At 53.3% G+C, this 12,738-nt stretch overlaps 1 protein-coding gene across 2 annotated transcripts in view; it reads right to left on the reverse strand.

The window, feature by feature from the left end:
• The window catches only part of LOC116938312 (calsequestrin-1-like), a 49,968-nt gene that overhangs the window by 838 nt on the left and 36,392 nt on the right, over positions 1-12,738 (reverse strand). Inside the window, exons 5-7 of one of the 2 annotated variants that reach the window (XM_076057474.1) lie at positions 10,756-10,867; positions 5,234-5,307; positions 1,171-1,368 (exon numbers count right to left, since the gene is read on the reverse strand). In XM_076057474.1, the coding sequence (XP_075913589.1) occupies positions 1,186-1,368; positions 5,234-5,307; positions 10,756-10,867 (369 nt within the window). In that variant the 3' untranslated portion in view covers positions 1,171-1,185. Of the gene's footprint in view, positions 1-1,170; positions 1,369-5,233; positions 5,308-10,755; positions 10,868-12,738 lie in introns of those variants that run through there. The other variant, XM_076057473.1, reaches the window with a different exon arrangement.

Here is a 12,738-nt window from a genome sequence, read left to right on the forward strand (position 1 = left end):
TTCTTAGCAGTCTACTTAGACACACACACAGACACACACATAGACACATACACACATAGACAGACACACACACATAGAAGTCGACCTCGTTCAGCTTGAGAGACAACTTCTTAGCAGTCTACTTAGACACACACACATAGACACACACACATAGACACACACACACATAGACACACACACACATAGAAGTCGACCTCGTTCAGCTTGAGAGACAACTTCTTAGCAGTCTACTTAGACACACACACATAGACACACACACACATAGACACACATAGACACACACACATAGACACATAAACACAGACACACACACATAGACACACACACATAGACACATAGACACACACACACACATAGACACACACACATAGACACACATAGACACACACATAGACACACACACATAGACACATAGACACACACACAGACACATAGACACACACTCACATAGACACACACACATAGACACACACACATAGACACACACACACATAGAAGTCGACCTCGTTCAGCTTGAGAGACAACTTCTTCGCAGTCTACTTAGACACACACACATAGAGACACACACATAGACACATAGACACACAGACACACACACATAGACACACAGACACACACATAGACACACACACACATAGACACACACACACACATAGAAGTCGACCTCGTTCAGCTTGAGAGACAACTTCTTAGCAGTCTACTTAGACAAACACACATAGACACACACACACATAGACACACATAGACACACACACAGACACATAAACACAGACACACACACATAGACACACACACATAGACACATAGACACACAGACACACATAGACACACACATAGAAGTCGACCTCGTTCAGCTTGAGAGACAACTTCTTAGCAGTCTACTTAGACACACACACATAGACACACACACAGACACACACACATACACACAGACACATACAGACACACACACACAGACACATAGACACACACACATAGACACACACACAGACACACACACATAGACACACACACATAGACACATAGACACACAGACACACACACATAGACACACACACAGACATAGACACACACACACAGACACACACACACATACAGACACACACACACATAGACAAATAGACACACATAGACACACACATAGAAGTCGACCTCGTTCAGCTTGAGAGACAACTTCTTAGCAGTCTACTTAGACACACACACATAGACACATAGACACACACACATAGACACACACACATAGACACATAGACACACACATACACACATACACACATACAGACACACACACAGACACACACATAGACACACATATAGACACACATAGAAGTCGACCTCGTTCAGCTTGAGAGACAACTTCTTAGCAGTCTACTTAGACACACACACATAGACACACAGACATAGACACATAGACACACAGACACACACACATAGACACACACACAGACACATAGACACACACACACATACAGACACACACACACAGACACACAGATAGACACACACACATAGACACAACAACAACAACAACCGCCATTCGCCACTAAGTGGCGGTGACGTCACCACGACGCTTGTGCCAGGCTATGTGCACCCTGAGGCCACGTGAAGTGTCGAACGCCCGCTGGCAGGAGGTCACGGGGCAGACCCAGCAGGTGCCACGGGTCGACTGACTGAGATGACTGGCTGATGCACCACCTGTGCCCCCTACTGTGCCAACCTGCTGTGCTTTAGCCACCCGGCGCTCCGCTCGTTGTTCTGAGCGTCGCTCCTCCGCCCTCCGTTGTTGTTGGAGGGCGACTGCCTCCAACTGCCCAGTAGCATCCTTCACGAGCCTCCTCCACAGAGGCCGATCTTGACACCGCTGGTACCAGTCATCGGCAAGTCCACTCAGCTCCACGTCCTCCTGTACCACATCACTCCATCTCTTCTCTAGCCCGTGCCGCGCCCGCTTAGCCCCCTCAATCCGGCCAAACAAAAGCTGTTTCGGCATGCGGTGGCTGGGCATGCGGCTACATGACCCAGCCATCGCAGCCTTGCCTGCCGGAGGAGCTCACCGATGGGACCCTGCCCAGATCTTTCAAGGATTTGTGAGCTCCTCACACAATCCAGTCTGGTTAAACCCAGGATGGATCGTAGGCAGGCCAGCCTAAATGTTTCTAACCGGCGAAGATGTTCCATTAGGGGGGTCCACGTTTCGCAAGCGTAGAGAAGGGAGGGAATGACCGTGGCCGAGAAGACCTGAAGCTTAGTGCGGAGCGACAGACCAGGTAGCTTCCACACAGCGTTACGCAACCGATGAAAAGATATTGCCGCTCGACTGATTCGGAGTGAGACCTCTGCTGTTAAACTGGAGCCAGTCATAAGCACACTACCCAGGTATGGGAAACTCTCCACTCTCTCAACAACTGCCCCATCACCGATTGGGAGTTGTGGGGGTGGAGTGTCCGATGGTACAAAATACCCAGGCAGGTGCTTAGTTTTGGTGGGGCTGATGGTAAGGCCCCACCTCTTAGTGGCACGCTCCAGTCTCAGCAGCAGCGTCTCCAACTCCTCCTCTGACTGAGCAGCTATTACCAAATCATCAGCATACATAACGTGGTTGACCAATAGGGAGTAATCCCTTGACCGCACCCGGGCATCGATCAGCCTTCCATTATATCTGTACCATATGGAGATTCCCCCGGTACAGCTATTGAAGGCTTCATGAACTACGTGGTCAAAAATAGATGTTAAATAATGTGGGAGCCAGAGGACATCCCTGTCGCACCCCAAGGTGTACAGGGAATGGCTCCGACTCCCGGCCACGTAGTTTTACCCGGGCACGCTCACCATCATGAAGGTCTTTAATGATCGTGAGCAGAGGGTCAGGTACTCCAAAAGCACGAAGAACGACCCAGAGCCCAGGCCTACTGATGGTATCATAGGCCTTGACCAGGTCAATAAAGCAGAGATGTAGGTCTTGTTGGAATTCCCTACACCTCTGCTGTAGCAGACGGACAGAAAATATGGCATCTGTGCAGGACCGCCCTTTCCTGAAACCGCATTGGGTCTCCGCAAGCCTCTCCTCAGAGTGCCTGGCAAGGCGATGCTGAATAATCCTTGCTAGGACCTTTCCCGGCACTCTGAGGAGTGAGATGCCCCTGTAGTTGTTACAGTCTGTGCGGTCCCCCTTCTTAAAGAGGGGGACCACCAGGGCATCCTTCCAATCCTGCGGAACCCGTCCAGCGGCCCAGACCGTTGTTATGATGTCATATAGGGCAGTCTGTGCACAAACGCCACCCTCCCTCAGCATTTCACTTGGGAGATCATCTCTGCCCGCTGCCTTTCCTGGTCTCAGACTCCGGATCGCCTTCAGTACTTCCTCAACAGATGGCACCTCAGCCAGCCACTCACAGGGGGTGACTTCTTCCAATATTTGAGGCACTGCAGCCTCAGCAGGGTCATCCTCACTTTGTGCCACGATGTTTTCCTGGCTGAGGGAATTCCCCTCCCCCAGGACCTCACAGAAATGCTCAACAAATCTGAAAACCTGTTCCTGCAGGTTACTTTTTGATGGATTTAAATAGGGATTTGTGATTGCTGGCCACTGAGGCAGACTCCATCTCTTCAGCAACCCGCGACCACCACCCATCCTTGCAGCGCCTCACGGCTCTCCGAACCTCTGAGCGAAGGCTGCGGTAAGCCTCCTCATTCTCTGACGTGGGATTCTGTAGCCGATGACAGTGGGCCTGTCGCTTTTTCTCAACCATCCTGAACACCTCCTCTGTCAGCCAGGGTCTCTGAGGAGGTCTGGACCGCGTACCCAAAGCAGCCATTGCAGCTGCATGAGTCACAGTCCTAAACCTCGCCCATTTACCCTCGACATCAGGAGGAGTCAGGGACGATGCCAATCCCAGCCGCAAGCGATGATGAAATTCTCGCTTGCAACTTTCATCAGATAACTGAGACCAGGCCACTTTAGGTTGGAATGGGGTCCTGGGTGTACACCCACCACTGGAGTGGAAGAATGGCAGGCGCATCTTACAGATGACTAGTCGATGGTCAGAGGGCAGATCAGCTCCACGGTAGGTCCTGGTGTCAAGGACATGGGCTCGCATCCGCTGGTCCGTCACTATGTAGTCCAACAGATGTTCTTGCTTGGACCCGGCATCCATCCATGATGCTGTGTGGATGCGCCGATGCTGGAACAGCGTGTTGGTAATTACAAGCCCATGGGCTGCACAACAATCTAGCAGCCTTCTACCGTTGTTACTGAGCTGATTTGGCCCATGCCCTCCAATCACTCCAGACCAGGTGCCAGTATCATGACCAACTCGGGCATTGAAGTCACCCAACAAGATGACTCTATCCCGAGGGGCCACTTTAGTCAGCACCTGTGACAGGACATCATAGAAGGCATCTGACTCATTGGCCTTGCCTGCATCACTCCACGGATGTTCGTCTTCGGTGGGGGCATAAGTAACTACGACCACCACTCCTCGCCTCCGGTTGATGGAAAGGCGAGCCCAAAGTAGCCTGGGGCTTACAGCTTCCCACACCTCACCGCCACGCTCCCACGCCCCCTTCATTCTTTAGTTCAGAAGAGCCACTGCCTGTTGTTTGGCAGTCTCGAACTACTCATCCACTCACCCACCCACTCACCCACCCACCCACCCACTCACCCACCCACCCAACCACCCACTCATGCACCCACCCACCCAACCACCCACCCACTCCCCCACTCATCCACCCACCCACTCACCCACCCACTCACCAACCTACTCACCCACCCACTCACCCACCCACTCACCCACCCACTCACTCACCCACCCAACCACCCACTAACTCACCCAACCACTCACCCACCAACCCACTCACCCACCCACCCATCCTCCCACTCACCAACCCACTCATCCACCCACCCACTCACCCACCCACTCACCCACCCACCCAACCACTCCCCCACCCACCCACCCACCCACCCTCCCACTCACCCACTAACCCACTCACCCACCTACCCACCAACTCACCCACCCACCCACCCACTCACCCACCCACTCACTCACCCACCCACTCATTCACTCATTCACTCACTCACTCACCCACCCACTCACCCACCCACTCACCCATCCACTCACCCACCCACCCAACCACTCCCCCACCCACCCACCCACCCTCCCACTCACCCACTAACCCACTCACCCACCTACCCACCAACTCACCCACCCACCCATCCCGCTCACCACCCACTCACCGCTTTATCGAAGGTAGCGTAGAAGGGGATGTACGGTTGGAAATCTTTTGCGGCATCTTCATAGGCCTTGTAGTCTGTAGGGAGCAGATGGTGAGTAGGTGGGTGAGTGGGTGAGTGGGTGAGTGAGTGGGTGGGTGAGTGGGTGAGTGGGTGAGTGAGTGAGTGGGTGAGTGAGTGAGTGGGTGAGTGAGTGGGTGAGTGGGTGAGTGAGTGGGTGAGTGGGTGAGTGAGTGGGTGAGTGAGTGGGTGAGTGGGTGAGTGGGTGAGTGAGTGGGTGAGTGGGTGAGTGAGTGGGTGGGTGAGTGGGTGAGTGAGTGAGTGAGTGGGTGAGTGGGTGGGTGAGTGAGTGAGTGAGTGGGTGGGTGGGTGAGTGGGTGAGTGGGTGAGTGGGTGAGTGAGTGGGTGAGTGGGTGAGTGAGTGAGTGGGTGAGTGGGTGAGTGGGTGAGTGAGTGGGTGAGTGGGTGAGTGAGTGGGTGAGTGAGCGAGTGGGTGAGTGGGTGAGTGGGTGAGTGAGTGGGTGGGTGAGTGGGTGAGTGAGTGGGTGAGTGGGTGAGTGAGTGAGTGAGTGGATGAGTAGGTGGGTGGGTGGGTGAGTGAGTGAGTGGGTGAGTGGGTGAGTGGGTGGGTGAGTGAGTGAGTGAGTGGATGAGTAGGTGGGTGGGTGGGTGAGTGAGTGAGTGGGTGAGTGAGTGAGTGAGTGGGTGAGTGAGTGGGTGAGTGGGTGAGTGAGTGGGTGAGTGGGTGGGTGAGTGAGTGGGTGAGTGGGTGAGTGAGTGGGTGGGTGGGTCAGTGAGTGGGTGGGTGGGTGAGTGGGTGGGTGGGTGAGTGAGTGGGTGAGTGGGTGGGTGGGTGAGTGAGTGGGTGAGTGAGTGAGTGAGTGGGTGAGTGAGTGAGTGGGTGGGTGAGTGAGTGAGTGGGTGGGTGAGTGAGTGGGTGGGTGGGTGAGTGGGTGGGTGGGTGAGTGAGTGAGTGAGTAGGTGGGTGAGTGGGTGAGTGAGTGAGTGGGTGGGTGAGTGAGTGGGTGGGTGGGTGAGTGGGTGGGTGGGTGAGTGAGTGGGTGAGTGGGTGGGTGGATGAGTGAGTGGGTGAGTGAGTGAGTGGGTGAGTGAGTGAGTGGGTGGGTGGGTGAGTGAGTGAGTGGGTGGGTGAGTGAGTGGGTGGGTGGGTGAGTGGGTGGGTGGGTGAGTGAGTGAGTGAGTAGGTGGGTGAGTGGGTGAGTGAGTGAGTGGGTGGGTGAGTGAGTGGGTGGGTGGGTGGGTGGGTGGGTGAGTGGGTGGGTGGGTGGGTGAGTGAGTGGGTGAGTGGGTGGGTGGGTGAGTGAGTGGGTGGGTGGGTGGGTGAGTGAGTGAGTGGGTGAGTGGGTGAGTGGGTGAGTGAGTGGGTGGGTGGGTGAGTGGGTGAGTGAGTGGGTGGGTGGGTGAGTGAGTGAGTGAGTGGATGAGTAGGTGGGTGGGTGGGTGAGTGAGTGGGTGAGTGGGTGAGTGAGTGGGTGAGTGAGCGAGTGGGTGAGTGAGTGGGTGGGTGAGTGGGTGAGTGAGTGGGTGGGTGAGTGGGTGAGTGAGCCAGTGGGTGAGTGGGTGAGTGAGTGGGTGAGTGAGTGAGTGGATGAGTGAGTAGGTGGGTGAGTGGGTGAGTGAGTGGGTGAGTGAGTGAGTGGGTGAGTGAGTGGGTGAGTGAGTGAGCGAGTGGGTGAGTGAGTGGGTGGGTGAGTGAGTGAGTGAGTGGATGAGTAGGTGGGTGAGTGAGTGGGTGAGTGGGTGAGTGAGTGGGTGAGTGAGTGAGTGGGTGGGTGAGTGAGTGAGTGGATGAGTAGGTGGGTGAGTGAGTGGGTGAGTGGGTGAGTGAGTGAGTGGGTGAGTGGGTGAGTGAGTGAGTGGGTGAGTGAGTGGATGGGTGAGTGGGTGAGTGAGTGGGTGAGTGAGTGAGTGGGTGGGTGAGTGAGTGAGTGAGTGGATGAGTAGGTGGGTGAGTGGGTGAGTGGGTGAGTGGGTGAGTGAGTGGGTGAGTGGGTGAGTGAGTGGGTGGGTGGGTAAGTGAGTGAGTGGATGAGTAGGTGGGTGGGTGGGTGAGTGGGTGAGTGGGTGAGTGAGTGGGTGAGTGGGTGAGTGAGTGGGTGGGTGGGTGAGTGAGTGAGTGGGTGGATGAGTAGGTGGGTGGGTGGGTGGGTGAGTGAGTGGGTGAGTGGGTGAGTGAGTGGGTGGGTGAGTGAGTGGTGAGTGAGTGAGTGGGTGAGTGGGTGAGTGAGTGAGTGAGTGGGTGACCGAGTGAGTGAGTGACTGAGTGAGTGACTGACTGAGTGACTTACGCTCTGACTGGTCGTTCTTGAAGTAGCCAGCCACTTTGGGGATCTCGTCCACGGAGTGAAACGCCCTCAGTGAGTGACTGAGTGACTGAGTGAGTGACTGAGTGAGTGAGTGACTGAGTGACTGACTGAGTGACTGAGTGACTGAGTGAGTGACTGACTGAGTGAGTGAGTGAGTGACTGACTGACTGAGTGAGTGAGTGACTGAGTGACTGAGTGACTGAGTGAGTGAGTGAGTGACTGAGTGAGTGACTGACTGAGTGACTGACTGACTGAGTGAGTGAGTGACTGAGCGACTGAGTGAGTGACTGAGTGAGTGACTGAGTGAGTGACTGACTGAGTGAGTGAGTGACTGAGTGAGTGGGTGACTGACTGAGTGAGTGAGTGACTGACTGAGTGACTGAGTGACTGACTGACTGAGTGACTGACTGAGTGAGTGACTGGGTGACTGAGTGACTAACTGACTGACTTACGCTCTGACTGGTCGTTCTTGAAGTAGCCAGCCACTTTGGGGATCTCGTCCACGGAGTGAAACGCCCTCAGTGAGTGACTGAGTGAGTGACTGAGTGACTGACTGAGTGAGTGAGTGAGTGACTGACTGAGTGAGTGAGTGAGTGAGTGAGTGACTGAGTGACTGAGTGAGTGAGTGAGTGACTGAGTGAGTGACTGAGTGAGTGACTGACTGAGTGACTGACTGACTGAGTGAGTGAGTGACTGAGCGACTGAGTGAGTGAGTGATTGACTGAGCGGGTGACTGACTGAGTGAGTGACTGAGTGAGTGACTGACTGAGTGAGTGAGTGACTGAGTGACTGAGTGAGTGAGTGACTGAGTGAGTGAGTGAGTGACTGAGTGACTGACTGACTGAGTGACTGAGTGACTGACTGACTGAGTGACTGACTGAGTGAGTGACTGGGTGACTGGGTGACTGAGTGACTTACTGAGTGACTGACTGAGTGACTTACGCTCTGACTGGTCGTTCTTGAAGTAGCCAGCCACTTTGGGGATCTCGTCCACAGAGTGAAACGCCCTCAGTGAGTGAGTGACTGACTGAGTGACTGACTGAGTGACTAACTGAGTGACTATCTGAGTGACTGAGTGACTGAGTGACTAACTGAGTGACTTACGCTCTGACTGGTCGTTCTTGAAGTATCCAGCCACTTTTGGGATCTCGTCCACGGAGTGAAAGGCCCTCAGTGAGTGACTGAGTGACTGAGTGAGTGACTGGGTGACTGACTGGGTGACTGACTGAGTGACTGACTGGGTGACTGACTGAGTGACTAACTGAGTGAGTGACTGACTGAGTGACTTACGCTCTGACTGGTCGTTCTTGAAGTAGCCAGCCACTTTGGGGATCTCATCCACGGAGTGAAAGGCCCTCAGTGAGTGACTGAGTGACTGACTGAGTGACTGAGTGACTGAGTGACTGACTGGGTGACTAACTGAGTGACTGACTGGGTGACTTAGCGAGTGACTTACGCTCTGACTGGTCGTTCTTGAAGTATCCAGCCACTTTTGGGATCTCGTCCACGGAGTGAAAGGCCCTCAGTGAGTGACTGAGTGACTGAGTGACTGACTGAGTGACTAACTGAGTGACTATCTGAGTGACTAACTGAGTGACTGACTGAGTGAGTGACTGACTGACTGAGTGACTGACTGACTGACTGAGTGACTGACTGAGTGAGTGACTGAGTGACTGAGTGAGTGACTTAGTGAGTGACTGAGTGACTGAGTGAGTGACTGGGTGACTGACTGGGTGACTGACTGAGTGACTGACTGGGTGACTGACTGAGTGACTAACTGAGTGAGTGACTGACTGAGTGACTTACGCTCTGACTGGTCGTTCTTGAAGTAGCCAGCCACTTTTGGGATCTCGTCCACGGAGTGAAAGGCCCTCAGTGAGTGACTGACTGACTGAGTGAGTGACTGAGTGACTGACTGAGTGACTAACTGGGTGACTGACTGAGTGACTTACGCTCTGACTGGTCGTTCTTGAAGTAGCCAGCCACTTTGGGGATCTCGTCCACGGAGTGAAAGGCCCTCAGTGAGTGACTGAGTGACTGACGGACTGAGTGACTGAGTGACTGACTGGGTGACTGACTGAGTGACTAACTGAGTGACTTACGCTCTGACTGGTCGTTCTTGAAGTAGCCAGCCACTTTTGGGATCTCGTCCACGGAGTGAAAGGCCCTCAGTGAGTGACTGAGTGACTGACTGAGTGACTGAGTGAGTGAGTGAGTGACTGAGTGACTGACTGAGTGACTGAGTGACTGAGTGAGTGACTGAGTGAGTGACTGGGTGACTGACTGGGTGACTTAGCGAGTGACTCACGCTCTGACTGGTCGTTCTTGAAGTAGCCAGCCACTTTTGGGATCTCGTCCACGGAGTGAAAGGCCCTCAGTGAGTGACTGAGTGACTGAGTGACTGACTGAGTGACTAACTGAGTGACTATCTGAGTGACTGAGTGACTGAGTGACTAACTGAGTGACTTACGCTCTGACTGGTCGTTCTTGAAGTAGCCAGCCACTTTTGGGATCTCGTCCACGGATTGAAAGGCCCTCAGTGAGTGACTGAGTGACTGAGTGAGTGACTGAGTGACTGAGTGGGTGACTGACTGACTGAGTGAGTGACTGAGTGAGTGACTGGGTGACTGACTGGGTGACTTAGCGAGTGACTCACGCTCTGACTGGTCGTTCTTGAAGTATCCAGCCACTTTGGGGATCTCGTCCACGGAGTGAAAGGCCCTCAGTGAGTGACTGAGTGACTGAGTGACTGACTGAGTGACTAACTGAGTGACTATCTGAGTGACTAACTGAGTGACTGACTGAGTGAGTGACTGACTGACTGACTGAGTGACTTACGCTCTGACTGGTCGTTCTTGAAGTAGCCAGCCACTTTGGGGATCTCGTCCACGGAGTGAAAGGCCCTGAGTGAGTGACTGAGTGACTGAGTGACTGAGTGAGTGACTGAGTGAGTGACTGAGTGACTGAGTGACTGAGTGGGTGACTGACTGACTGACTGAGTGACTGAGTGACTGACTGAGTGACTGACTGAGTGACTAACTGAGTGACTTACGCTCTGACTGGTCGTTCTTGAAGTAGCCAGCCACTTTGGGGATCTCGTCCACGGAGTGAAAGGCCCTCAGTGAGTGACTGACTGAGTGACTGAGTGACTGAGTGACTGACTGGGTGACTGACTGGGTGACTTAGCGAGTGACTCACGCTCTGACTGGTCGTTCTTGAAGTATCCAGCCACTTTTGGGATCTCGTCCACGGAGTGAAAGGCCCTCAGCTCAGCGTCGCCCGTCAGCATCTCCACGGGGTCCTCCAGCAGCTGTTGCCATGGAAACGGGGTCACCGTCACCATGGAGATATCGTCATCGTCACCATGGAGATACCGTCACCATGGCGATGGAACCGTTATCACCATGGAGATATCGCCATGGAGATATCGTTATCATCACCATGGAGATATCATCACTTGGAGATACCGTCACCATGGAGATGATGGCATTGTCACCATGGAGATATCACCATGGAGATATCATCATCGTCACCATGGAGATATCACCATGGAGATATCATCATCGTCACCATGGAGATATCACCATGGAGTGAGTGAGTCAATGAGTGAGTGAGTGGGTGAGTGAGTGGGTGAGTCAGTGAGTGAGTGAGTGAGTCAGTGAGTGAGTGAGTGAGTCAGTGAGTGAGTGAGTGAGTCAATGAGTGAGTGAGTGGGTGAGTGAGTGGGTGAGTCAGTGAGTGAGTGAGTGGGTGAGTGAGTGAGTGAGTGGGTGGGTGAGTGAGTGGGTGAGTGGGTGAGTGAGTGAGTCAATGAGTGAGTGAGTGGGTGAGTCAGTGAGTGAGTGAGTGGGTGAGTGAGTGGGTGAGTCAGTGAGTGAGTGAGTGAGTCAGTGAGTGAGTGAGTGGGTGGGTGAGTGAGTGGGTGAGTGGGTGAGTGAGTGAGTCAATGAGTGAGTGAGTGGGTGAGTCAGTGAGTGAGTGAGTGGGTGGGTGAGTGAGTGGGTGAGTCAGTGGCTGAGTCAGTGAGTGAGTGAGTCAATGAGTGAGTGAGTCAGTGAGTGGGTGAGTCAATGAGTGAGTGAGTGGGTGAGTAGGTGAGTCAGTGGATGAGTCAGTCAGTGAGTGAGTCAGTGAGTGAGTGAGTCAATGAGTGAGTGAGTGGGTGGGTGAGTGACTGAGTGAGTGAGTGACTGAGTGAGTCAGTGAGTCAATGAGTGAGTGAGTGGGTGGGTGAGTGAGTGGGTGAGTCAGTGGGTGAGTCAGTGAGTGAGTGAGTGAGTCAATGAGTGAGTGAGTCAGTGAGTGAGTGAGTCAATGAGTGAGTGAGTGGGTGGGTGAGTGACTGAGTGGGTGGGTGAGTGACTGAGTGGGTGGGTGAGTGACTGACTGAGTGAGTGACTGAGTGAGTGAGTGAGTCAGTGGGTGAGTGAGTGAGTGAGTCAGTGAGTGAGTGAGTCAATGAGTGAGTGAGTGGGTGGGTGGGTGAGTGACTAAGTGACTGAGTGAGTGACTGAGGGAGTGACTGAGTGAGTGAGTGACTGAGTGAGTGGGTGAGTGAGTGAGTGAGTGTATGAGTGAGTGAGTGAGTGTGTGAGTGAGTGTATGAGTGAGTGAGTGTGTGAGTGAGTGTTTGAGTGAGTGACTGTGTGTATGAGTGACTAAGTGAGTGAGTGTATGAGTGAGTGAGTAAGTGACTAAGTGAGTGACTAAGTGAGTGCCTAAGTGACTAAGTGAGTGACTAAGTGAGTGAGTGAGTGAGTGACTGAGTGACTAAGTGACTAATTGAGTGACTAAGTGACTAAGTGAGTGACTAAGTGAGTGAGTGAGTGAGTGACTGAGTGAGTGACTAAGTGACTAAGTGAGTGACTAAGTGAGTGACTAAGTGACTAAGTGAGTGACTAAGTGACTAAGTGAGTGACTAAGTGACTAAGTGACTGAGTGGGTGGGTGAGTGACTGACTGAGTGAGTGACTGAGTGAGTGAGTGAGTGGGTGAGTGAGTGAGTGAGTGTATGAGTGAGTGAGTGAGTGTGTGAGTGAGTGTATGAGTGAGTGAGTGTGTGAGTGAGTGTTTGAGTGAGTGACTGTGTGTATGAGTGACTAAGTGAGTGAGTGTATGAGTGAGTGAGTAAGTGACTAAGTGAGTGACTAAGTGAGTGCCTAAGTGACTAAGTGAGTGACTA

This window comes from Petromyzon marinus, chromosome 82 (genome assembly GCF_048934315.1).
Source record: "Petromyzon marinus isolate PM22_M1 ecotype Great Lakes invasive population chromosome 82, UKy_Petmar_22M1.pri1.0, whole genome shotgun sequence".
NCBI classification, from domain to species: Eukaryota; Metazoa; Chordata; class Hyperoartia; order Petromyzontiformes; family Petromyzontidae; genus Petromyzon; species Petromyzon marinus.